The 27,070-nt window shown below is 44.2% G+C and overlaps 1 protein-coding gene across 1 annotated transcript in view; it reads right to left on the minus strand.

Annotated features, from left to right (window-relative positions):
- Window positions 1–1,091: 1,091 nt before the first annotated feature.
- The window catches only part of LOC138658207 (N-acylethanolamine-hydrolyzing acid amidase-like), a 204,626-nt gene continuing 178,647 nt past the window's right edge, over window positions 1,092–27,070 (minus strand). The window contains exons 10-11 of the mRNA XM_069745717.1: window positions 11,822–11,901; window positions 1,092–2,975 (exon numbers count right to left, since the gene is read on the minus strand). Of these exons, the coding sequence (XP_069601818.1) occupies window positions 11,832–11,901 (70 nt within the window). The 3' untranslated portion in view covers window positions 1,092–2,975; window positions 11,822–11,831. The remainder of the gene's footprint in view (window positions 2,976–11,821; window positions 11,902–27,070) is intronic.

Genomic DNA, 27,070 nt, shown 5'->3' on the forward strand with positions numbered 1-27,070 from the left:
ACTGTGTAAAATATTTGCGTTTTGATGTTTTTACTTGCACTTTTTTTCTTATTTATTTGAGTGGGTGAAAAACACTGCAAAAATGCAGAAAGAATTGAAGTGCTGCAGATTTGAGAAAACTCTTTGCAAATATGGAAGGAAAAGTGAGCAGAATGTGCATGAAATTCCCGAACTCTCACTCACTTTGCTAGTTCTGTAAAAAGCCCTTTTTTCTGCAGCAAAAGCCCAGCATGTGAACAAGCCCTTACTCATAAGCGGCATCTATAAGCAGTTTAACGAGGTTGGCCAAAGTTGGACGATGTGTTAAAGACCTGGCTTTAATCATTATTTTTCTAGGAATTTGGATGGGCACACACAGTGGCGTAACTACCATGGTTGCAGAGGTCACTATCGGGCCTGGCAGGTGAGGGGCCCACCAACACCAGCAAATACTTCAGCTGGATGTTCGTCTCTCGATGCACATTCAGCTGAAGTGTATTGCGCCGCACAGACCCATCTGGTTCGTGTGCCGCAATTGACACTGCTGGCCAATAAGAGGCAAGCAGCTGATGTCGGTGTACATGTGACTGAGGGCCTCTGTACTGCCTCTGTACAAATCCCTGGTTAGACCGCATATCGAGTACTGTGTACAGTTTTGGGCACCCGTGATTAGGAAGGATGTAATGGAACTAGAGTCAGAACAAAGGAGGGAAACAAAACTAATAAAGGGGATGGAGGAACTACAATGCCCAGAGATATTAGCAAAATTAGGATTATTTAGTCTAGAAAAAAGAAGACTGAGGGGTGATCTAATAACTATGTATAAGTATATAAGGGCACATGCAAATATCTCTCCGAGGATCTATTTATACCAAGGAAGGTGACGGTCACAAGGGGGCATTCTGTGTGTCTGGAGGAGAGAAGGTTTTTCCACAAACATAGAAGAGGATTCTTTACTAATAGGGCTGTGAGAATCTGGAATTGCTTGCCTGAGGAGGTGGTGATGGCGAACTCAGTCGAGGGGTTCAAGAGAGGCCTGGATGTCCTCCTGGAGCGTAACATGCGGATTCATCTGCGTTCAATAGACAGCAGCGCTTTTGACGCAGCACATAAATATAAAAAGACTGGTTTATTTTAAGTGTAACATGCTGCATAAATTGCTACAACTAACAGATAATAATTATAATATGTAACATTGCAAGTATGATTAAAACTCTTGTAGCCATCTTTGTATACTGAGGCCTATTTGATTAACGAAGTACTAGAAAATGAATTAAAGATATAATAAATCCACTCCATCATAGTTCTTCCTAGGCAGGTGTATTGCCTTTTCATTTGCCTGCAAAAAAGCCATAAATCATGATTAAAAAATTAATATTTGTTCAGAATTCTGCTGCTTGCTTCTAGAAGCAGACCTTAGATTAAACACTGAGAAGATGCCATAATAGCGAAACTCTGAGGATATGTTCCCGCAATCAGTAAACACTGCGTACTTGTGTGTCCAACCCGCAGCATCCATATGTTACAAAATAGCGGAACTGTGTGTCCAGTGATGCCCATGAATCATCTGCGGAGACGGACATGCAGCGCCTCTCTCCATACCGCAGCATGTCAATTTCTCTTGCTGAGACGCTAGAGAAATTTCACCCATAGGATGTATTGGACAGGGTGAATCCTCCCGCTTCAGTGAGCACATGCGGATTCACCTGCGTTCAATAGACGGCAGCGCTTTTGACGCAACGAACATATGCTGCGTCCAAAATGCTGACAGTTCCGGATCATGGGCACATAGCCTGAGTCGAGTAGATGACCTCGCTCCAAGGTTTTTATGTGCATTGTAACCAGCGTGCTTTCTGTGACTATAAGAAAAACTTTCTTGTGATTGTGCATCTCCACAGAGCTTCACCATTGGGAGGACGTGTCCCCTTTCTATTTTATTTTATGATAAGGAGATGAGAGACACCAAATTAGATGGTGTGTGCGACATGACATGTATCTTACAGTTATTAGCTTCTTTAGAAGGACGTAGATCTGGGGATTTATTCTGATGGAATATAGGCTGAACTGGATGGACAAATGTCTTTTTTCGGCCTTGCTAACTATGTTACTATGTTACTATGTCGCTTGCACGCTATAGTCAGCTGCTGGCTTCAGAAGAGGCGTGGGATTTTTTTCTATACATTAAAGAACACCAACTGAACGGGGGACATATACTAGAATGGGGCTCAGCATAAGGGACATATATCAAGATAAGTGAAATATACCAGGATGGGGCCCAGCATAAGGGACATATACCAGGATGGGGGATATACGAGGTATATCAGGATGGGGCCCAGGATAAGGGACATATATACCAGGATTGGGGACATATATACCAGGATGGAGAGGGGCGCAGGTCCAAATCTTGCACCAGGGCACAAAACTCATCGTAACAGATCAAAAGTCTAAAGAATCGCGACTCTTCTGTAAAGTGGTGTGGTGGTACTCTATAGATCACCCTTCCTCCCCTCTTGCATGTGGCCATTTGACCATGTGCCTCTTTAAGTGAAAGTAGATTGCATCACTATAAGTTTTGCAAAAAGTTTTTTTTCCCTGAAAACAATTTTCAAGATAGTTTAAGATCATGGCAGTTTAACATTTTAACACAGTTTAACTATGCTGGAGGTGAGACTTTCAGTGTTTATATTCAGTAGGTTTTGGTGAAATATGCTTCTTAATATAGTAGTTTTACAATAAAACTTCAAACAGAAGAATATAAAAAGACTGGTTTATTTTAAGTGTAACATGCTGCATAAATTGCTACCCACAACAGACAATAATTATAATATGTAACATTGCAAGTATGATTAAAACTCTTGTAGCCATCCTTGTATACCAATGCCTATTTGAAAAGAAGTACTAGAAAATACTAAAGAAGTACTAGAAAATTAATTAAAGGTATAATAAATCCACTCATCATAGTTCTTCCTAAGGAGGTGTATCGCTTTTTCATCTACCTGCAAAAAAAAGCCATAAATCATGATTAAAAAATTAATATTTGTTCAGAATTATGCTGCTTACTTCTAGAAGCAGACCATAGATTAAGCCCTGAGAAGATACCATAATAGCGAAACTCTGAGGGTATGTTCCCGCAATCAGTAAACACTGCGTACTTGTGTGTCCAACCCGCAGCATCCAGATGTTACAGCATAGTGGATGGGATTTCAAGAAATCCCATGACCACTGTGTGTCCAGTGATGCCCATGAATCATCCGCAGAGACGGACATGCAGCGCGTCTCTCCATACCGCAGCATGTCAATTTCTCTTGCTGAGACGCTAGAGAAATTTCACCCATAGAATGTATTGGACAGGGTGAATCCACCCGGTTCAATGAACACATGCGGATTCACCTGCGCTCAATAGACGGCAGCGCTTTTGACGCAGCGAACATATGCTGCATCCAAAATGCTGACAGTTCCTGATCATGGGCACATAGCCTGAGTCAAGTAGATGACCTCGCCCCAAGGTTTTTATGTGCATTGTAACAAGCGTGCTTTCTGTGAGTATAAGAAAAACTTTCTTGCGATTGTATATCTCCACGGAGCTTCACCATTGGGAGGACGTGTCCTCCTTTTATTTTATTTTGTGATAAGGAGATGAGAGACGCCAAATTAGATGGTGTGTGCGACATGGGCGAATAAAAGTCTTGACATCCGTTTGGATAACACTCGGGTGGAAGTATAAACAAGATCAAGAATTTACTTGTAAAAGATTACTGTAGATTTCAATAAAAGTCCTGTAATTGCTCTCCAAATAGTGATTTACTAGTCCTTGACTGTGCAACTGATTTTCATAGATTAGAGAATGTTCAGTAGTGTTAAAAATAGTAGCAGTCCAATATGACTAACCAAATTAATCACTGTTTTTGGAATAAATATTACTACAAAGAATTTATGAGTAGATTCTGAGAAAACTAACAGACTCCACATTCATGATCTGCATGTTTTTGAGTCTGTGTATTAGAATAATTAATTGAAAGGGGATGTGTTCAAAATAATAACAGTGTGGAGATCAATTAGTGAGGTCAATCATTCTGTGAAGAAACAGGTGTGAATCAGGTGGCCTTTATTTAAGGGTAAAGTCAGGATATGTTGTACATGCATTTCTCCTTGAAAGCATGAGAAATATGGATCGTTTGAGACATTGTTCAGTAAAACAGCGTATTTTGATTAAAAAAGTTGATTGGAGAAGGCAAAACGTATAAAGAAGTGCAGACAATGATAGGCTGTTCAGCTAAAATGATCTCCAATGCTATAAAATGGAAAACCAAACCAGAGAGACGTGGAAGAAAACGGAAGACTGCCATTCAAATGGATGAAAGAATAGCCAGAATGGCAAAGGCTCAGCCAATGATCAGCTCCAGGATGGTCAAAGACAAGTTACCTGTGAGCAGTGTGACAAGAGAAGATCCCTGTGTGAAGCTAATCTCTTAGCAAGAAGTCCCCACAAAGTCCCACTGTAAAAAAAAGACATGCACTGATGTGGATACAATTTTCCAAAGAACACATCACCTGGCGTAAAGAGAAATGGGGAAACATTTTGTGGACTGATGAAAGTAAAATTGTTCTTTTTGGGTCCCAGGGCCACAGACAGTTCATCAGACGACCCCCAAACTGATATGGGCATGTTTCTCTTACTATGGTGCCGGATCTATTTACCGCATAAATAGAAAAGGATTGGAGGGCACCACTAGGCAATATTTTCGTGGTTCTCCATAGGCATATAAGAAATGCTATGAAATAGAGAGGGAAAGAACATGCCCACAAGAATGGGAACACCCTCAACAAATGAAAGACATATACTTTATTAACAGATCCAAAAAGAGAACAATTAAACAGGACACAACAACAGCAATGTTAAAAACATTTAAAAACCACCAAGGGTATATATGCTAGTCATGCCTTAAAGGGAACCTGTCACCCCGTTTTTTGAGATTGAGCTATAAATACTGTTAAATAGGGCCTGCGCTGTGTGTTCCTATAGTGTATGTAGTGTACCCCGATTCCCCACCTATGCTGAGAAATAACTTACCAAAGTCGCCGTTTTCGCCTGTCAATCAGGCTGGTCAGGTCGGGAGGGCGTGGTGACATCGCTGGTTCTTCCTCAGCTTTACGTTGGTGGCGTAGTGGCGTAGTGGTGAAGACACAGCGCGCGATCTGCGCTGTCATCCCTTTCGTCGGTGGGGGCGGCCATCTTCCTGGGGCCGCGCGTGCGCAGATCGAGTGCTCTGCTGCACGGGGCTTCAGGAAAATGGCCGCGGGATGCCGCGCGTGCGCATTAGAGATCGCGGCGGCCATTTTCCCAAAGCCGAGTTTGCATCTCGGCTTTGGGAAAATGGCCGCCGCGATCTCTAATGCGCACGCGCGGCATCCCGCGGCCATTTTCCTGAAGCCCCGTGCAGCAGAGCACTCGATCTGCGCACGCGCGGCCCCAGGAAGATGGCCGCCCCCACCGATGCAAGGGATTACAGCGCAGATCGCGCGCTGCTTGTTCACCACTACGCCACTACGCCACCAACGTAAAGCTGAGGAAGAACCACCGATGTCACCACGCCCTCCCGACCTGACCAGCCTGATTGACAGGCGAAAACGGCGACTTTGGTAAGTTATTTCTCAGCATACATGGGGAATCGGGGTACACTACATACACTATAGGAACACACAGCGCAGGCCCTATTTAACAGTATTTATAGCTCAATCTCAAAAAACGGGGTGACAGGTTCCCTTTAATATAGAGGCAGTGACGGCCCACAAAACATCCCCTCAAAGCATAGAGATAAATATAATATGGCTCGCTAAGAAAATCACTTGGATAACAACAATATATTACTAAAAATATGGCATGGTCAAATTATCATATTAGGGGCCATACTTATTCACAGTACTGTGTAGTCAAAAGGCAGCAGTCACATACTGCAGAGAAAACGGTCCTGTATGAGAATACATACAGACAGTAACACATGGGTGAACCGAATAACTAACAAAGTACTGAAAATGTACCAAGTTGGGTCCAAGGTAACAAGGGTCACACAGCATTAGAAATTAATAAGAACGTTACCAAACTTTTTCTTGTAGTGAGAAAAAGAGAAAAGCCCAAATACTCAGACCAAAAGATGTGGGAATCCCCAAGTCCTAAACAAAGCCATGGTAGCTAAGAGGAAAGGAAGTGTGGGATGAACACCCACGCGTATTGCCAAACTAAATGCGACTTCTTCAGGGAAAGTAGCAACCTGAAGAAGCCAGACCTATTTACCGCATACCAGGGATCATAGACCAGTCTGCATATATTAAAATACTCTAAGAGGTCATGCTGCCTTATGCTGAAGAAGATATACCATTGAAATGGGTGTTCCAACAAGACAATGACCCTATACACACCAGTAAACGAGCAAAATCTTGGTTCCAGTCCAACAAAATTGAGGCTATGGAGTGGCCAGCCCAATCCCCAGACCTTAATCTGATAGGACACTGTGATGTGACATTAAAAATGTCACTTCCGTGGCAAAGTCAACAAATGCCAAAAAATTGTGGGATGTAGTTGGTTGATTTTAAGCAACATAGATGTGAAGCAGGTCTAAAAAACTTTAGGCATACAACTAAATATTAGGTTAGTGATTCACAGGAATGGTAAATTCATAAAACAAATAGTACATATTGTGAGTTTTGTAAAGACAAAAGCAGACACTGCTATTTTTGATAACAGTTCAATGTCCATTTTTTGTTATTTTTTTGTAAATTATATACATTTCTCTTCTTGTTTAGAATTAGAAAACAGTGTGCAATGTTCCCAATGCGTGGAAATAAAAATTGATTCTGTGATTAACTCATGTTTTTGAACACACTGCTGCTATTTTGAACACTACTGTAGATGGCCATTAACGCTGCAAGTTTACTGGCCCCAAAGGTTTTAACCCTGGAGTTATCCTGTTGTGGTGTGCAGTGCTCACTGACTACTTGCATTCTCCTCATGCCATGAAGGATTAAAGTTCCTGTCCTGATGTGGGACACTTCAATCTGCCTTCCTGATCCATTCTTGGGTCATGTAGCACTCGCATGATTTTTTTTCCAATATTACCCACTTAGCCATAGTTATTATGTGCATATTGCATGTATTAAAGGGAACCTGTCACCCCCCAAAATCGAAGGTGAGCTAAGCCCATCAGCATCAGGGGCTTATCTACAGCATTCTGTAATGCTGTAGATAAGCCCCCGATGTATTCTGAAAGATGAGAAAAAGAGGTTAGATAATACTCATCCAGGGGCGGTCCAGGTCTGTTTCTGGTGCGATGGGCATTGCTGGCCAGTCCGGGGCCTCCCATCTTCTTACGATGACATACTCTTCTTGTATTCACGCTGTGGAACTACTGCAGTGCGCAGGCGCCAGGAAAGGTGAGAGAGGCCCGGCGCCTGCGCACTACAGTACTTTGCTCTGCCCTCAACAGGGCAGACAAAGTACGCCTGCGCCGGAGCCGCAGCTTGAAAACAAGAAGAGGACGTCATCGCAAGCAGATGGGAGGCCCCAGACCGGACCTGCGACGCCCATCGTACCGGGACCGCCCCTGGGTGAGTATATTCTGACCTCTTTTTCTCATCTTTCAGGATACATCGGGGGCTTATCTACAGCATCCCAGAATGCTGTAGATAAGCCCCTGATGCTGTTGGCTTAGCTCACCTTCGATTTTGAGGGTGACAAGTTCCCTTTAAATTGCTTACTTGTAGCTATCTTCTCCTGTTTATAATGTGGTCCCTGTCCTCTTCTTCACCATGTGATGACAGTTCTGACTAGCAGGCACTTACAGCAACTTCTTTGTGGACCAGAAGTTGCTATTTCAATGTAAGCCTATGAGAGCCTTGATGTGTCTCATCAGACTTACATTGAGGAAGTGACTTATGGTCCACACAGAAGACACCAGTTTGTACTGCAATCACAAGATGCAGAAGAGAACTGGAACAGCACTATAGACATGAGAAGACTGTGATCGGTAGTTTAATTCATATACTGTACACTAAATAGGAAGGGCTAAAATATAATTAAAAAAAATGCTGCTATCTGGCACTTGCTCATTTACAGGGAAAAAAAAGTCATATGCATTAACTGCTCTATCTATAGTCTATACCTTCTCTTTGTGATACTGGGTTTAACTATTCTAACTTTTTCAATAGGTGTAGTCTTTTGTGCAGCTTAGACACCACATCACTATGTGTGTCTTTAGTTTACCCCTAGTTATTCACAATGGTGGACATTATTATGCATGATCCTGTGGCCTGACACTTCTCTGATTTTTTTTGCGGCTAAAAGGTTTCTTTCTAGACAGCTTTTACAGCATTGTGCATTTCTGTTCTGATTATACTAACTGGCAAACATAATTCTGCTGGCAAACAGAATTTTGTCTACCTACAGGATGAATGATGATTTTTTTATATACCTTTTTACCATTATCATCTGATTACTTAAATCTCTAAAAAAAGGATGTTATGTCCAGTATACGTTTTTTCCACTGCATCTCCATGTTGACACGAGGCATCTTTTAACCAAATTTTTACTTATCTATGTGTTGTAATTTAATAAACTGTATGTCTATTCTACATATGAATACAGACACTCCTTTTTATCAGATTTGATCTGGGTTTTTGTTTATGCATATTGTGTATGGGGTGTGACCTAGTCAAGGTCTGATGGAGGACTAATATGTATACTCATGCAGCACTATGTGTATAAATTGGATGGAGAACTATATGGACCCATTATTATTATTATTATTATTATTATTATTTATTTATATAGCACCATTGATTCCATGGTGCTGTACATGAGAAGGGGTTACATACAAGTTACAGATATCACATACAGTAAACAAACTAACAATGACGGACTGATACAGAGGGGCGAGGACCCTGCCCTTGCGGGCTTACATTCTACAGGATTATGGGGAAGGAGACAGTAGGTTGAGGGTTGCAGGAGCTCCGGTGTTGGTGAGGCGGTAGCTTCGATAGTGATGAGGCGGCAGCGGTGTCAGTGCAGGCTGTAGGCTTTCCTGAAGAGATGAGTTTTCAGGTTCCATCTGAAGGATCCGACTGTGGTTGATAGTCGGACGTGTTGGGGCAAAGAATTCCAGAGGATGGGGGATATTCGGGAGAAGTCTTGGAGGCGATTGGATGAGGAGCGAATAAGTGTGGAGGAGATAAGGAGGTCTTGGGAGGACCGGAGATCACGTGAGGGAAGATATCGGGAGATTAGTTCAGAGATATATGGAGGAGACAGGTTGTGGATGGCTTTGCAGGTCAGTATTAGTAATTTGAACTGGATACGCTGAGGGAATGGGAGCCAGTGAAGAGATTTGCAGAGGGTGGAAGCGGAGGAGTAGCGAGGAGAGAGATGGATTAGTCGGCCAGCAGAGTTAAGGATGGACTGGAGAGGTGCAAGGGTGTTAGCAGGGAGGCCACAGAAAAGGATGTTGCAGTAGTCAAGGCGGGAGATGATGAGGGCGTGCACAAGCATTTTAGTAGATTGGGGGTTGAGGAAAGGACAGATCCTGGAGATATTTTTGAGCTGGAGGCGACAGGAGGTGGAAAGAGCTTGGATGTGTGGTTTGAAGGACAGGGCAGAGTCGAAGGTTACTCCGAGGCAGCGGACTTCGGGTACGGTGGAAAGCATGATGTCATTGACTGCGATAGATAGGTCAGGTAAGGAAGATTTGTGGGATGGAGGAAAGATGATGAGTTCAGATTTGTCCACATTGAGTTTGAGGAAGCGAGAGGAGAAGAAGGAGGATATGGCTGATAGGCACTCTGGGATTCTGGACAGCAGAGCGGTGACGTTTGGGCCAGAGAGGTAGATCTGAGTGTCATCAGCATAGAGGTGGTATTGGAATCCATGGGACTTTATGAGTTGTCCCAAGCCAAGTGTATAGATTGAGAAGAGTAGGGGTCCTAGAACAGAGCCTTGGGGGACTCCAACAGAGAGAGGGTGGGATGAGGAGGTAGTATGGGAGTGGGAGACGCTGAATGTGCGGTTGGAAAGGTACGAGGCGATCCAGGATAGGGCGAGGTCTTTGATGCCAAAGGAGGAGAGGATCTGTAGTAGGAGGCAGTGGTCAACTGTGTCGAAAGCAGAGGACAGGTCTAGAAGGAGGAGTACAGAGTATTGTCCAGTAGCTTTGGCGGTAAGTAGGTCGTAAGTGATTTTGGTCAGGGCAGTCTCAGTTGAGTGATGGGGGCGGAAACCAGATTGTAGATTGTCGAACAACAAGTTAGATGAGAGGTAGGAGGAGAGTTCAGCATGGACGTGCTGCTCCAGGAGTTTGGAAGCGAATGGGAGCAGCGATATTGGGCGATAGCTGGACATAGCAGTTGGATCGAGGGTTGGCTTTTTAAGGATAGGCGTGATTGTGGCATGTTGAACGCAGAGGGGAAGGTGCCAGAAGTTAGTGATAGGTTGAAGAGGTGGGTTAGGGATGGGATAAGTGTGGTGGTGAGGTTGGGGAGGAGGTGGGATGGGATGGGGTCGAGCGCACAGGTGGTGAGGTGCGATTTGGAGAGGAGACAATTAAGCCCCCCTTCAGTGATGTTGGATAGGGAGATTATGGGGTTTGGGCATTGGTCTGGTATACAAAGGGGTTGTGGTGGTTGAACAATAAAGACTTGCCTTGTCTGGTTGATCTTATTTTTAAAGTGTGTGGCAAAGTCCTCGGCAGAGATGAGGGAGGTTGGAGGGGGCAGTGGGGGGCGGAGGAGGGAGTTAAAGGTTTTCTGTGTGGAACACTATGTGGGTCCATTATCCTCTATAGAGCACTATGTGAGGCTAATACCCACTTTTGGGGCCATTATACTATATTGGGCACTATGTGGAGCTAATATACTGTCTGGAAAGCAATGCAGGCCCCATAATACTGTATGGAAGACTATGTGGGGCCAATTATACTATATGAAGCAGTTTTCTGTGGTCATTATACTGTATGGAGGGCTGAGTGAGGATTACCCCATACTGTGATAGGAACACCATATTTTGCCGGGGAGGTTGAGGGAAGGGGGGTACAGTAGAGTCATCATACCGTGCGTATGGATGGTACGGTCTAGGAATTCACTGTTTGGGTATCTTACTGTGTTTGGGGGACACTATTGTTGTCTCCATACTTTATTATCTGTATTCTTCAAGGTTTATTATCCTTTGTTATTACAAATACCCTATGAGGGGGGCTACATTATTATGTGAGGGGGCTACATTATTATGTGAGGGGGCTACATTATACTATATGAGGGAGGCTGCATTATATTCTATGGTGTGGGTTGCATTATACCCTATGAGGGGGCTGCATTATACCCTGTGAGGGGGCTACATTATACCTTATAAGGGTGTTGCATTATAACCAGAGGGGGCTACATTATATTCTGTGGGGGGGCTGCATTAATCCTATGAGGGGGCTACATTATATTCTATGAGGGGGCTGCATTATACTACGAGTATATGAGGGGGCTACTTTATATTCTACTATATATTCTATTGTTTATATTCTACCCCATCCCCTGCTACATACCATAATTAAGACGTGTACTACCTTATATTATACGCTAATATTAGTGTGTTTTACCACACCATTGGTGGTCTTGAATTTATTTCTATGTAGCTACAAAGTGGGCCCAAGAATGATTTTCTCTGGTGGACCCAAGGTGCTCCAGTCCGACGCTGGTATTGCAGATGTGGTCCATTGCAATCTGTTGAACACCATTTTATGTATCTATATCACATGTTAAAAATAGAAAAATGAATTAATTTGCATTTATTTATACAAATTATTTTTTTTACCTTGCTCATCTCAGACCCTAATTATGGAAACATAAACTTCTGGAGAAGCAGCACTCATCATTGTGGTATGAACTGTCCCTCTAAAGTGAGAGAAAAATATACCGTTAAAACAAAGCACATTGTATAGTTCAAATAGACAATGTCACTACAATTCTATATTCCAGCTCTGAGTCTCTGCCTTTGCTCCGGTCTCCATTGTTTGGCTGCAGTGGTAAACTGATATCTAAAACTGATAGTGTCTCTATTAGAGATAACATCATCCTGATGTGACTTCGGGTGACTGATGTTTCATAACGTCATATGCTAATTCCCCACTAACATATTGGCTGGAGCCAAAAGAGGGCAATGGTGGCTTGCATTTCGTAGTAATACTTCCCTAAGGCCGGTGACCGTGGTGGTGGTGGTGACGCTTCTGTTACTGCTAGGGGTGCCTACATTATTACCTGTGATTTTTTTTTAATATTTTACACTACCTTGTCTATTGCTATTGCCACTTTTTCTTTCACCATACATTTTACACAACAATAGAATTAACTTTCTACAATCTCTTCAACCCCAACTATTCAACTCTTATATGCCCAGAAAGCAAAATGTGGCTGCAGTAGATGTGTGGCATGTATGGTTCCAAAATTGGACTGGTAAAAAAGTGTACCAATCAGAAATGCACAGTTAAATGTATACATTTTGTACAATTCTTTATCGATGTTTTTCAACAAAATTCAAAAATGACAAAATTAGAAATGCTAGGTTAGTGCAAGGTCAAAAAGCCAGCACCTGCTACATGGCGCTCTATTGATTATTTATTACTTATTATTTATTATTATTTATATAGCACCATTAATTCCATGGTGCTGTACATGAGAAGGGGTTACATCAAAATACAAAAATCACTTACAGTAAACAAAACTGACAATGACAGACTGGTACAGAGGGAAGAGGACCCTGCCCTTGCGGGCTTACATTCTAAAGGGTGTGGCATATATGGATGGAATATATGACTAGTAGAGCAAATATACTAAATTGATTGTGACACACACTTTGTGAGGTATACATTTGTAATTACCGTATATACTCGAGTATAAGCCGAGATTTTCAGCCCAAATTTTTGGGCTGAAAGTGCCCCTCTCGGCTTATACTTGAGTCACGGTGGGTGGCAGGGTCGGCGGGTGAGAGCGAGAGGGCGCTGAGGCATACTTACCTAGTCTCGGTGATCCTGGCGCTCCCCCTGCCGTCCCACGGTCTTCGGGTGTTGCAGCTCTTCCCCTCTTCAGCGGTCACGTGGGACCGCTCATTAGAAAAATGAATATGGACTCCACTCCCATAGGGGTGGAGCCGCATATTCATTTCTCTAATCAGCGGTAACGGTGACCGCTGATAGAGGAAGAGGCTGCGGCACCGAAGACCAGCTGTCCGGGGGAAGGAGCGGGACGCCGGGAGCAGGTAAGTATCGCATATTCACCTATCCCCGTTCGTCGCTCCATCTTCCTGGCGTCTCTCCGCTCTGACTGTGCAGGTCAGAGGGCGCGATGACGCATATAGTGTGCACGCCGCCCTCTGCCTGATCAGTCAGTGCGGAGAGACGCCGGGATGGGACGCCGGGACCTGCAAGCAAGAAAGGTGAGTATGGCATTTTTTTTTTATTGCAGCAGCAGCAGCAATGGCAGAGCTTTCTATGGTACATCAATGGGGCAATAATGAACGGTGCAGAGCACTATATGGAACAGCTATGGGGCAATAATGAACGGTGCAGAGCACTATATGGCACAGCTATGGGGCAATAATGAACGATGCAGAGCACTATATGGAACAGCTATGGGGCAATAATGAACGGTGCCTAGCACTATATGGCACAGCTATGGGGCAATAATGAACGGTGCAGAGCACTATATGGCACAGCTATGGGACAATAATGAACGGTGCAGAGCACTATATGGCACAGCTATGGGGCAATAATGAACGGTGCAGAGCACTACATGGCAGAGCTATGGGGCAATAATGAACGGTGCAGAGCACTATATGACACAGCTATGGGGCAATAATGAATGGTGCAGAGCACTATATGGCACAGCTATGGGGCAATAATGAATGGTGCAGAGCACTATATGGCACAGCTATGGGACAATAATGAACGGTGCAGAGCACTATATGGCACAGCTATGGGGCAATAATGAACGGTGCAGAGCACTATATGACACAGCTATGGGGCAATAATGAATGGTGCAGAGCACTATATGGCACAGCTATGGGACAATAATGAACGGTGCAGAGCACTATATGGCACAGCTATGGGGCAATAATGAACGGTGCAGAGCACTATATGGCACAGCTATGGGACAAAAATGAACGGTGCAGAGCACTATATGGCACAGCTATGGGGCAATAATGAATGGTGCAGAGCACTATATGGCACAGCTATGGGGCAATAATGAACGGTGCAGAGCACTATATGGCACAGCTATGGGGCAATAATGAACGGTGCAGAGCACTATATGGCACAGCTATGGGGCAAAAATGAACGGTGCAGAGCACTATATGGCACAGCTATGGGGCAATAATGAACGGTGCAGAGCACTATATGGCACAGCTATGGGGCAAAAATGAACGGTGCAGAGCACTATATGGCACAGCTATGGGGCAATAATGAACAGTGCAGAGCACTATATGGCACAGCTATGGGGCAAAAATGAACGGTGCAGAGAACTATATGGCACAGCTATGGGGCAATAATGAATGGTGCAGAGTACTATATGGCACAGCTATGGGGAAATAATGAATGGTGCAGAGCACTATATGGCACAGCTATGGGGCAATAATGAACGGTGCAGAGCACTATATGGCACAGCTATGGGACAATAATGAACGGTGCAGAGCACTATATGGCACAGCTATGGGGCAATAATGAACGGTGCAGAGCATTGTATATGGGGCACAGCTTTATATGGAGCATCTATGGGGCAATAATGAACTGTATGGAGCATTATATGGGGCTCCTGATTCAATATGGATATTCAAAAACACTTAACCTACTGATGTCTTAATTAATTTTACTTTTATTGGTTTCTATTTTTTTTTTGACATTAACCGGTAGCTGCTCCATTTTCCACCCTAGGCTTATACTCGAGTCAATAAGTTTTCCCAGTTTTTTGTGGCAAAATTAGGGGGGTCGGCTTATACTCGGGCCGGCTTATACTCGAGTATATACGGTACATGCCTGGATTTTAAGGAATTTTCTTTTGTATTTCAAAAAAAAAAAAAATTATTCTCCCTTTGCTAAAAGGACTGCATAAAAAAATGAATACCTTAATACAGTATCTTGTAACAAGCAAGTACATCATCTGACACTGATTTCAGATTTTTTTCTGCGAAACTATTATGTTGTCTTGTCTGTTCTTTTTAGTGCATTAAGAATGTTTGTAATTGTATTTCAAATGCAGCAGTACAGATGGCAGCTACACCAAATAACTGACTAGTGATGTGGAGTAGCTGGCATCTATGCCTCTATCACCTCTTCTATCTGTCGCTCTGATATTATTATTATTATTTATTATTTTAGCGCCATTTATTCCATGGTGCTTTACATGTGAGATATCAATTGAATCTCTAATAATCTATAATTTGCAGATTTCTACTCTCATCTTCATTACAGCAGTTATTCATCATATTACTGTCTGGAATATTTTACAATGCTTTACCGCTTTCTCTTCCTTTTTCTGAGCTGTGAGCTCTGAAGAAATCTATCTTAAAATCACTCTGACATAGAATTTTACACAGGCTCTGACAGTCCCTCTTGGTTGACTTGTCCATATTATGTGATGCGATAACTGCAGAGCATTATGAAGAAGCTAGCAAAGTATCGATTGAGATCATATCAGCATTCTATGATTGATGCAATCTTCTTCAATGTGTAAAATGGTGGTGGACTTTTTTTTTGCGATTTGCACAAATTAAATCAGAAATTGCTTGAATTTGCTGTGACCTGTAAATTTCAGAAAATTCAACTTGAATTTGATTCACATTCAATTGATTGGCTCATTTCTACTACTAACAGGAAACAGGCTAGAAAAGCCCTTTATATAATTACTTCTGCTTACCCAATTGTTTCATTGCTCATCTACCATTTTCATACCTTTGTATGTCTTGTGCTTAGATTTGCGGGCTAATTCATCAACAAGTTTTCACCAGAATTCTGATGTAGGACTGCTTGAAATGTTACTTTTTTTTTTTTTTTTGCAGAATTCAAATTTGTACAAGAAAATTTAAAATGTTATGTTTTATGCAAGTCTTGGCATGCTACTACAAATTTTTAAAAAGTGTGAGGGGCTAGGTCAGGATGGGGCCACGCATGCCCTACAAATTCAGCATAACTTATACCAAAAAAATCCCAGATGTACATTTCTGGTGGTGGCGCGCTGCAGGAGAAAGTTGTGCCAAAATTATTACAGAGGTGAATGCTTCTTAATGAAGTTAGCCCATCTTGCCCCGTTCAAAACGCTAGTCTTAATGAATCAGGGCCTAGATGCATAAATGCAGGACAAGCACATAAACTTTGATTTTGCCAGGCCTGTATCATGTAGTATCTGTCAGGACCTTTTTTCCAACTGTACTGAAAAGTAAACTACGGTATACTTTTCGATACAAGTGGATCCTGTTTTTTATTGTGGGAGTCAAAGTGTTGGGATTGAAGGACAGATATACATAGTATGCTAATAGATCTCATTAGCATATAGACCTGTGCATTAAATGTATTGTGTACAGAGTAAGAAATGTTTTAGAATGCAAGTAGATTTAAATGTGATAGTTCTACAATATTGAAAACTTGAATTAAAGCTCATCTAATAACCGAGAACTATATAAGGAAATAGTGGCTTGTAAATGTGACATTAGATGGAAGGACTATGCTGATATTGTGAAGTGTATGTATACAACTACTGTTGGACTTGCTTTCTTATTTCTTTTATACAGCAGTAATTAACTTTTCTGATGTTTAGTTAAAAATATCCTACTATTCGGGTATATTCACAGGAGTTAGATTATTTTTGTGAAATTTTGGTGACTAAAAATGAGACTGATTCATGCTAATAGGGTTGTCCTGGTGGTAATGATGAATGTCTGCACATCTCAATCCGATAAATGGTAAAGTAGCAGAAACCTCTCTAAGAAATCTGCTCTGTGAATTCACAATTCCTTGTGCTCAGTCGCTGTGCAGAACTATGGGCCCAAATCATTGTTGTGTGGGGGCGTGGCTATGTAGCTGAAGAAAGAGGATGCACCCTGGGAGAACTCCTAATATCCTGACTACATCCTGCCTTTAAGACCCCTTCTAAGTGTGGGCTACCTGTTGGGTCTGAGGCCCTTTGGACCCTGGAAGGTGTACGGCTGCTGCAAAGGAGCGCTGTGAGGACCTGAGAGATGCTGGGAGCCGAGGGAGCCTGCACGGTCGGCAGGATCCATGTGAGGCGGTGGCCATTTTACAAGCACGCGCTCTAACAAGCTACAGAGCGGCGCCAACTTCTGCCAGTGCCGGGACTCCCCCCTGAGCCTTGGGAAATCCCCGGTACCTGCAGGTGAGTGCGGCGGGGCTCTGGTGTGCTGGGAGCTGGAGGGACTCGGACTATAGTGCCGGTGTGAGGCGGTGGTCACTACACAAGCGCACGCTCTGACAGGAGGAGACGCGACGCTGATCACCATAATTGCAGCACTGTCTAGGAGGTGAGCACACATTCTGAACTCTATTAAGGGGACGGACGGTGAGTGCTCTGGAAAATTGGGCCCCACGCTCCCCTATCAGGAAGACACTTACCCTACCAGTGCTATTACTTTGGAGGGTGTGGCCCCCCTCCTTGCTGTTGCCTCTGCGGGTGCTGTGGCCCCCCCCCCCCGGTGCATGGAGCTCTAGTGCAGACTGGGAACTGCTGCATTTATTACTCTGAGCACCTCACCCATTTAGTGCTGCCTCATAATATAATATAAATACTTTACACTAGCCCTGCCATCTCTGTGACTGGAACTTGGCACTATTCCACAACTTCGGTTATTTTGCTGCCTCTCACTTCTGTCAGCTATGCAGCACTCCAAGGGATCAGGAGCTACAGACAGATTGAAAAGATATGCCAGAGATAACCCCTCGGATGGTGTGGGAACCCTTAGAAATAATCCTTTGCAGGCTCAGCGCAAAAGCTGCCCTTTTGATAGTAATGAAGAGGGTGAACAAGAAGAACTGACCCTCAAACAAGTATGTGAACAATTAATGCAAGCTATCTCCTTAACCAGATCATCTCTCACTGAAAAAATAGAAGATGTGCACACTGAGGTGGGCCATCTAAGGCAGGATATGCAAGCCATGAGAGGACGTATCACAGAGGTGAAAACGAGAGTGTCACAAATAGAAGACACCATCACGCCCAAGGAGGCTAAGTTGACAAGGGTGGCTGGCACTATAAACGCCAGGAAACAAAAAGCAGATGATTTGGAGAACAGACTGCGTCGGAACAATATCCAAATTATTGGTCTGCCGGAACGCTCAGAGGGCCAGCAACCTGAGCAATTTTTAGAGGGCTGGCTTAAAACCTCTCTGGGAGATGAATTCTCCTCAACATTCTCTGTGGAAAGGGCCCACAGGGTTCCCATAAGATCTCTCCCTCCTGGAGCCCCGCCGAGACCTTTTTTGGTGTGTCTTCTCAACTGCAAGGATAGAGACGCTATTCTACGACTGGCACGGCAGAAAAGCCCTATCAAATTTCATAATGCCACAATCTCGATCGTTCCGGATTTTTCTATGGAGCTTCAGAAACAACGGGCGCGGTTCATGGAAATAAAGAAACAACCCTAGACCAAAACGTTATGTACTCCATGATTTATCCAGCTCAACTACGAATTGTTCATGAGGGTTCTTCTATATTTTTCACTGATCTGGAGGAAGTGGCTGAATGGCTTCGTACCCACTGGGCGTCCAATGCAAAGAAATCCTAATGTATTTATGATACTACCAGAATTCTTTTTTCTCCTTTTTCTGATAATTGTATAATGGAGCTCTCTGTGTGGGCTGTTGTGAATTCTGTGGCCAAGCTCCCTCCTGTGGTCGTGAGTGGTACTGCGGCTTCTGAGTTTCCTTCCTCAGGTGATGAGGTTAAGTCGTTAGGTGCTGCTCTATTTAACTCCACCTGGTGCTTTGATCCTGGCCTCCAGTCAATGTTCTAGTATTGGTCTTGCTTCCTTCTGGATCGTTCCTGTGGCCTCTCTATCCTGCATAAGCTAAGTTCTGCTTGTGTTATTTTTGTTTGCTATATTTTCTGTCCAGCTTGCTATATTGGTTTTTTCTTGCTTGCTGGAAGCTCTGAGACGCAGAGGGAGCACCTCCGTACCGTTAGTCGGTGCGGAGGGTCTGTTTGTAGGTTTTTGTGTTGACCGCAAAGCTATCTTTCCTATCCTCGGTCTATTCAGTAAGTCGGGCCTCACTTTGCTAAATCTATTTAATCTCTGTGTTTGTATTTCATCTTTACTCACAGCCATTATATGTGGGGGGCTGCCTTTTCCTTTGGGGAATTTCTCTGAGGCAAGGTAGGCTTATTTTTTCTATCTTCAGGGCTAGTTAGTTTCTCAGGCTGTGCCGAGTTGCATAGGGAGCGTTAGGCGCAATCCACGGCTACCTCTAGTGTGGTGTGTTAGGATTAGGGATTGCGGTCAGCAGAGTTTCCACGTCTCAGAGCTTGTCCTATGTTTTTGGTAAATGTCAGGTCACCTTGTGTGCTCTGAACTTCAAGGTCCATTGTGGTGAGCAGCACTTTTAGACCTAATACTATCTAATAGACCTGACAGAATAACAAATCTGCAGGTGGTTGGGCATTTAGGAAATAGCGACCACAATATTGTACAGTTTCACCTGTCTTTCACTAGGGGGACTTGTCAGGGAGTCACAAAAACACTGAACTTTAGGAAGGCAAAGTTTGACCAGCTTAGAGATGCCCTTAATCTGGTAGACTGGGACAATATCCTCAGAAATGAGAATACAGATAATAAATGGGAAATGTTTAAGAACATCCTAAATAGGCAGTGTAAGCGGTTTATACCTTGTGGGAATAAAAGGACTAGAAATAGGAAAAACCCAATGTGGCTAAACAAAGAAGTAAGACAGGCAATTAACAGTAAAAAGAAAGCATTTGCACTATTAAAGCAGGATGGCACCATTGAAGCTCTAAAAAACTATAGGGAGAAAAATACTTTATCTAAAAAACTAATTAAAGCTGCCAAAAAGGAAACAGAGAAGCACATTGCTAAGGAGAGTAAAACTAATCCCAAACTGTTCTTCAACTATATCAATAGTAAAAGAATAAAAACTGAAAATGTAGGCCCCTTAAAAAATAGTGAGGAAAGAATGGTTGTAGATGACGAGGAAAAAGCTAACATATTAAACACCTTCTTCTCCACGGTATTCACGGTGGAAAATGAAATGCTAGGTGAAATCCCAAGAAACAATGAAAACCCTATATTAAGGGTCACCAATCTAACCCAAGAAGAGGTGCGAAACCGGCTAAATAAGATTAAAATAGATAAATCTCCGGGTCCGGATGGCATACACCCACGAGTACTAAGAGAACTGAGAAATGTAATAGATAAACCATTATTTCTTATTTTTAGGGACTCTATAGAGACAGGGTCTGTTCCGCAGGATTGGCGCATAGCAAATGTGGTGCCAATATTCAAAAAGGGCTCTAAAAGTGAACCTGGAAATTATAGGCCAGTAAGTCTAACCTCTATTGTTGGTAAAATATTTGAATGGTTTCTGAGGGATGTTATTCTGGATTATCTCAATGAGAATAACTGTTTAACTCCATATCAGCATGGGTTTATGAGAAATCGCTCCTGTCAAACCAATCTAATCAGTTTTTATGAAGAGGTAAGCTATAGACTGGACCACGGTGAGTCATTGGACGTGGTATATCTCGATTTTTCCAAAGCGTTTGATACCGTGCCACACAAGAGGTTGGTACACAAAATGAGAATGCTTGGTCTGGGGGAAAATGTGTGTAAATGGGTTAGTAACTGGCTTAGTGATAGAAAGCAGAGGGTGGTTATAAATGGTATAGTCTCTAACTGGGTCGCTGTGACCAGTGGGGTACCGCAGGGGTCAGTATTGGGACCTGTTCTCTTCAACATATTCATTAATGATCTGGTAGAAGGTTTACACAGTAAAATATCGATATTTGCAGATGATACAAAACTATGTAAAGCAGTTAATACAAGAGAAGATAGTATTCTGCTACAGATGGATCTGGATAAGTTGGAAACTTGGGCTGAAAGGTGGCAGATGAGGTTTAACAATGATAAATGTAAGGTTATACACATGGGAAGAGGGAATCAATATCACCATTACACACTGAACGGGAAACCACTGGGTAAATCTGACAGGGAGAAGGACTTGGGGATCCTAGTTAATGATAAACTTACCTGGAGCAGCCAGTGCCAGGCAGCAGCTGCCAAGGCAAACAGGATCATGGGGTGCATTAAAAGAGGTCTGGATACACATGATGAGAGCATTATACTGCCTCTGTACAAATCCCTAGTTAGACCGCACATGGAGTACTGTGTCCAGTTTTGGGCACCGGTGCTCAGGAAGGATATAGTGGAACTAGAGAGAGTACAAAGGAGGGCAACAAAATTAATAAAGGGGATGGGAGAACTACAATACCCAGATAGATTAGCGAAATTAGGATTATTTAGTCTAGAAAAAAGACGACTGAGGGGCGATCTAATAACCATGTATAAGTATATAAGGGGACAATACAAATATCTCGCTGAGGATCTGTTTATACCAAGGAAGGTGACGGGCACAAGGGGGCATTCTTTGCGTCTGGAGGAGAGAAGGTTTTTCCACCAACATAGAAGAGGATTCTTTACTGTTAGGGCAGTGAGAATCTGGAATTGCTTGCCTGAGGAGGTGGTGATGGCGAACTCAGTCGAGGGGTTCAAGAGAGGCCTGGATGTCTTCCTGGAGCAGAACAATATTGTATCATACAATTATTAGGTTCTGTAGAAGGACGTAGATCTGGGTATTTATTATGATGGAATATAGGCTGAACTGGATGGACAAATGTCTTTTTTCGGCCTTACTAACTATGTTACTATGTTACTATGTTCTGAATTACCTGTTTATAACAGTGGGCATCCAACCCAACAACAATACCGGATGCTGAACCTAGCGAGGGTATCCCCGTTTTCACTTAGTAATAGGAGCACAGGATTTCACTCCTATATTGTTTGGTTTTTGCTCTGTTTTTTATTTTATGTTTGTTCTATTTGTTATTTAGGTAGAAATCACCGCCAACAGTTCTGTTGTCCTCTGTGTGATGTCCCTAGACTCTGCCCGGACACCAATGTATACCATATTTTGACGTGTAAGTATGGGATCTGAAATAGTATGTATGGCCTGGAATGTGCAGGGTGTCAAATCTCCCCAGAAAAAAAATCAAGGTATTTTCACAGATCAAACACTATCATCCTCATGTCGTGGCGTTGGTAGAGACACATTTGACTAGAGACACAGCCCAATGTGTACAGAAACCATGGGTACAATGGTCCATTGACGCGTTTCACACTAGCTACTCGAGAGGGGTTTCATTGCTAATTCATAGAGATGTTAGATGGTAGGTTGGGGAGGCCCGGAGGGACTCTGAAGGTCATTTCGTTTTTGTACATGCATTAATTAACTCTCGTGAATACGTAATATTATGTGTTTATAACCCTCCTTCAGCTAATATATCAGTTCTTCGGATGGCAATGGGTTTTGCCCTAAACTTTCCAGACGCAAATGTCATTTGTATGGGGGATTTTAATCTAGTTATGGATAACCGCCTTGATAGACTGAGATTGGGTGATAAGATAGTTGGAGAGCCCCACTCTCAAGCTCCATCCCAATTGGCTTTATTTATGGAGGGAAGTGGATGGTTGGATCTGTGGAGAATACGCCACCCTGATATAAAAGGATATACTGGTCACTCATCCACCTGACGTTCTCTCTCTCGCATAGACTATATATTTAGATCTGAGGGATTGGCAATGTGGGTGGATAGCATTGAACATGGTAATAGGGGAATATCTGACCACAGCCCGCTCATTCATTAACATAAATACGGACAATCAAATAATGGCATAGTGTTAGGTGTCGAGTTCCCGCCTCTGCACAGAGGGAATCTTGAACCATCTTTGCTGCGGTCTCCCATTCTTTTCCAGCCGCAGTGGAGTCTGCTCAGCAGAGACATCGGTCCCAGCGTCTTGCTCAGTCTCACTCTGTGCATAGGGTTACTGCTGCTTTTTCTGCTTCTGCCATTGAAGCCAGTGCTGGGCAGCGGCGAGCAGACGCTTTTGGGACTAAGTCCTGCTTTTTCCCTTCTGAGCATGCCCAGGGTGAGATCTCACATTGGAGATCGAGGGTCACATGCTCAGATGCTGCAGCGGTTCTCATTGGCCCTTCAGGAAGGTCCTGAAGGTGCTAAACTTCTGTGGCAGCTTCCTATTGGTCCTTTATTGGAAGGTCCTATACATGCTGCAGCTATATAAGCTTCGCATGACCGCACGGCCATGCGCTAGTGTACAATTGTAATCGTGTGTGTGTTGATGAGTGCAAGTCGTTCCTTAAAAAACCCATCCCTTGTGTATGACTATTCGCGTAAGGTGTATGGCTGCAATCTAGCGCCCGGCTGAACTCACAGCGTTAACACACGAAACAGCGCCTACTGCTGTGACCGCCAGTACGGTGCCACGCGCCATTAGAGCGCTTCTTTAACCCAAGTCAGGGTGGTTAGTGGCGTCCGCCAGTACAGCACAGTTCGCACTCTCGTGCTAATTAATTATTAGTTTTGTTACGTGCCGTACTGCGGCCCTGTGACGCAACAGGGTTCGCTTCCTTCACACAGGGTGAAGTTAACCCGTGTGTGTATTCACATTGTACCGCCATATAGTCCGTCATTACTTGGCAGCAGGTTCCATCTCTGCACAGTGGACCCCGGGCTGCGAACGCACCTTATTCTATCGTATTATTTGGTGCGTTCCGCTAGCCCTAACATTACACTAGCGCCAGGGTCTGGCTAGTAATGACGGACAAACAGCAATCCTTGCGGTATATACAGCAGCCGGAGGGTAGGTTGGCGGCTCTCGAGAGCTCAACCTCAGCTGTGGATGTTACCGCAGTTGCTGTACAGGCTGCTAGCGTGGCTGCAGCAACCTTGTCCACTGCCACCCCTGTTCCGACATTATCTCGCCTCCCGCTGCCAGAAAATTTTTCTGGAGATAGCAAATCTTGTAGGGGATTCATGCGTCAGTGCTCTATTCACCTCGAGCTCCTGGCTGCACGTTTTCCCACAGAGCGGGCTAAGGTGGGATTTATTGTGTCTCTCTTGTCGGACAGGGAATTGGAATGGGCTACGCCGCTGTGGGAGCGTGGCGATCATGTGGTGCAGAGTGCTCCGCTGTTCCTGAGCACTCTGAAACAGGTCTTTTTAGGACCTCAAGTCACCCATGATACTGAGCTCCAACTGCTGGCATTAACTCAGGGTGAGTCCTTGGTCAGCCATTTTGCCGTCCACTTCCGCACTTTAGCTTCTGAGCTGGAGTGGTCAGATAAAGCCCTTTATTTTGGAGGGGGCTGGCTGATCACGTGAACAATGCTCTGGCCACTAGGGAGATTCCTGCCACACTGGAGGAGTTAATAACTGTCTCTACTCGTATTGACCTCCGTTTTAACGAGTGGAGGTTAGAGCGAGCCCAGTGTAGGCAGAGGTTTCGGCTGGCTCCTACCTTCGCCAAACCTCTGGAATCTCCGGTCCTGGTTCCTGAGTCACATGAGGCCATGGAAGTGTCACGAGCAGGATCTAAGTCCCGGACCGCTTGTGCACTCAAGGTCTGTCATGTTTGCCAGCAGTCAGGACATCTTGCCACCAGATGTCCCCAGCGGTCGAGGAAACGTCAGCATCTAGTGGTAGTAGGTGGAGGTACACTAGACACGGCGACGTTTGCCTCCAAATTGTCCTTTAAGGGGACAATTATTATAGGCTCATCCTCCCACTCGGTAGAGCTCTGCGTGGATTCTGGGGCGGAGGGCAATTTTATGTCGTCTGCCTTCGCCCAACGTCACGCAATACCCCTGGTTATGCTAGCTCAACCAGTAACGGTATGAGTGGTGAATGGGTTGACACTGCCCTCACAGATAACACACCAGACCATCCCTTTTACTCTGTCCATGTCGCCATCCCATCAGGAGATTATATCTCTGCTCGTCATTCCTGAGGGAATTGATGAGGTCCTGTTGGGGATACCTTGGCTACGGTACCACTCTCCTCATATCGAGTTGTCCTCAGGCAGAATTCTGGGATGGGGTGAATCTTGTGGGGGTAGGTGTCAGAGGGAGTGCGTTCAGGTTGCTACTACAGAGGTACCCGAAGATCTATCCTCTCTCCCCAAGCAATATTGGTCTTATGCAGACGTGTTATCCAAAAGGGCGGCGGAGACCCTTCCGCCCCATCGCCCCTATGACTGTCCTATTTATCTCTTGCCTGGTGCTGAGCCTCCCCGGTGTCGAGTCTATCCGTTATCTCTCCCGGAGACGGAGGCAATGTCACAGTACATCCAGGAAAATCTGGCAAGAGGATTCATTAGGAAGTCAGTGTCACCTGCTGGGGCAGGGTTCTTCGTGCAGAAGAAGAATGGGGAATTGCGTCCATGCATAGACTACAGGGGTCTTAACGCCATCACCGTTAAGAATAAGTATCCTTTGCCCTTGATATCTGAGCTCTTCGATAGGCTTCGGGGAGCAAGGGTATTTACTAAATTAGATCTGCGGGGTGCTTACAACCTGATTCGCATCCGTGAGGGGGACGAATGGAAGACGGCTTTTAACACCAGGGATGGGCACTATGAATATCTGGTGATGCCTTTCGGGCTCTGTAATGCCCCAGCCGTTTTCCAAGACTTTGTGAACGACATCTTCTGAGATATGCTCTCCACCTCGGTCGTAGTCTATCTGGATGATATTCTCATCTACTCTCCAGATATTGACTCCCACCAGAGAGATGTTTGCAAAGTCTTCGACCTCCTATGGGCAAACTCCCTCTATGCCAAGTTGGAGAAGTGTATGTTCGAGCAGGAGTCCTTACCTTTCCTAGGCTATATCATCTCCGCCCAGGGATTGGCTATGGATCCTGCCAAACTACAGGCTGTGATGGACTGGCAGGAACCTCATTCTCTTAAAGCGGTGCAGCACTTTATGGGGTTCATTAATTATTATCGCCAGCTCATTCCGCACTTCTCAACTTTGGTAGCTCCCTTGGTTGCCCTCACCAAGAAGGGGGCAAATCCCAAATTGTGGTCTGAGGAGGTCTCCAAGGCCTTTATCTCCATAAAGTCACACTTCGCTAGCGCTCCCATCCTACATCGCCCCAATGTAGATAAGCCATTTATCATGGAGGTGGATGCCTCATCTGTTGGTGCTGGAGCAGTCCTCTTCCAAAAGGATGCTCAAGGTCGGAAGCATCCTTGCTTCTTCTTTTCTAAGACCTTCTCACCAGCAGAGAGAAATTATTCAATCGGGGACAGGGAGTTGCTAGCCATGAAGTTGGCTTTCTCGGAGTGGAGACATCTCTTGGAGGGAGCTCGTTTTCCCTTCCAAGTCTTCACAGATCATAAAAATTTGGTGTACCTGCAGACAGCCCAGCGGTTAAATTCTCGCCAGGCCAGATGGTCCTTGTTCTTCTCCCGGTTTAATTTCACCCTCCATTTAATTTCTGGGGAGAAGAACATTCGGGCTGACGCTCTCTCTCGCTCCGTTGTGTCATCTGTGGAGGAGGAAGAGGAGCCTCGGCTTATTGTCCCCACTGAGAGCTTGAGAACTGTGGCCCCGATTTCGCTAGAGTCTGTGCCTCCGGGCAAGACTTTTGTACCATCCAGTTTGCGACCGGAGGTTCTCTCTTGGGCACACTCGTCCAGGGTGGGTGGACATTTTGGTTCCAAAAGGACACCTGAGTTACTGGCGAGGACATACTGGTGGCCGCATATGGCTCGTGATGTCGCAGAATATGTTCGGGCGAGTGTCTCTTGCAAGACATCAATCAAAATAAATGGAATAGGAACTAATAAATCTCAGTGTGTACATGTAATCCCTTTAAAACTTCACTTTTAATCATCTACATATAAAACCCTGACCCAGTATAAAACTTGGTTTGATACCATATATGATACAAAAATATATACCACCAAATAGAT

The sequence above is a fragment of the Ranitomeya imitator genome, chromosome 1 (genome assembly GCF_032444005.1).
Source record: "Ranitomeya imitator isolate aRanImi1 chromosome 1, aRanImi1.pri, whole genome shotgun sequence".
NCBI classification, from domain to species: Eukaryota; Metazoa; Chordata; class Amphibia; order Anura; family Dendrobatidae; genus Ranitomeya; species Ranitomeya imitator.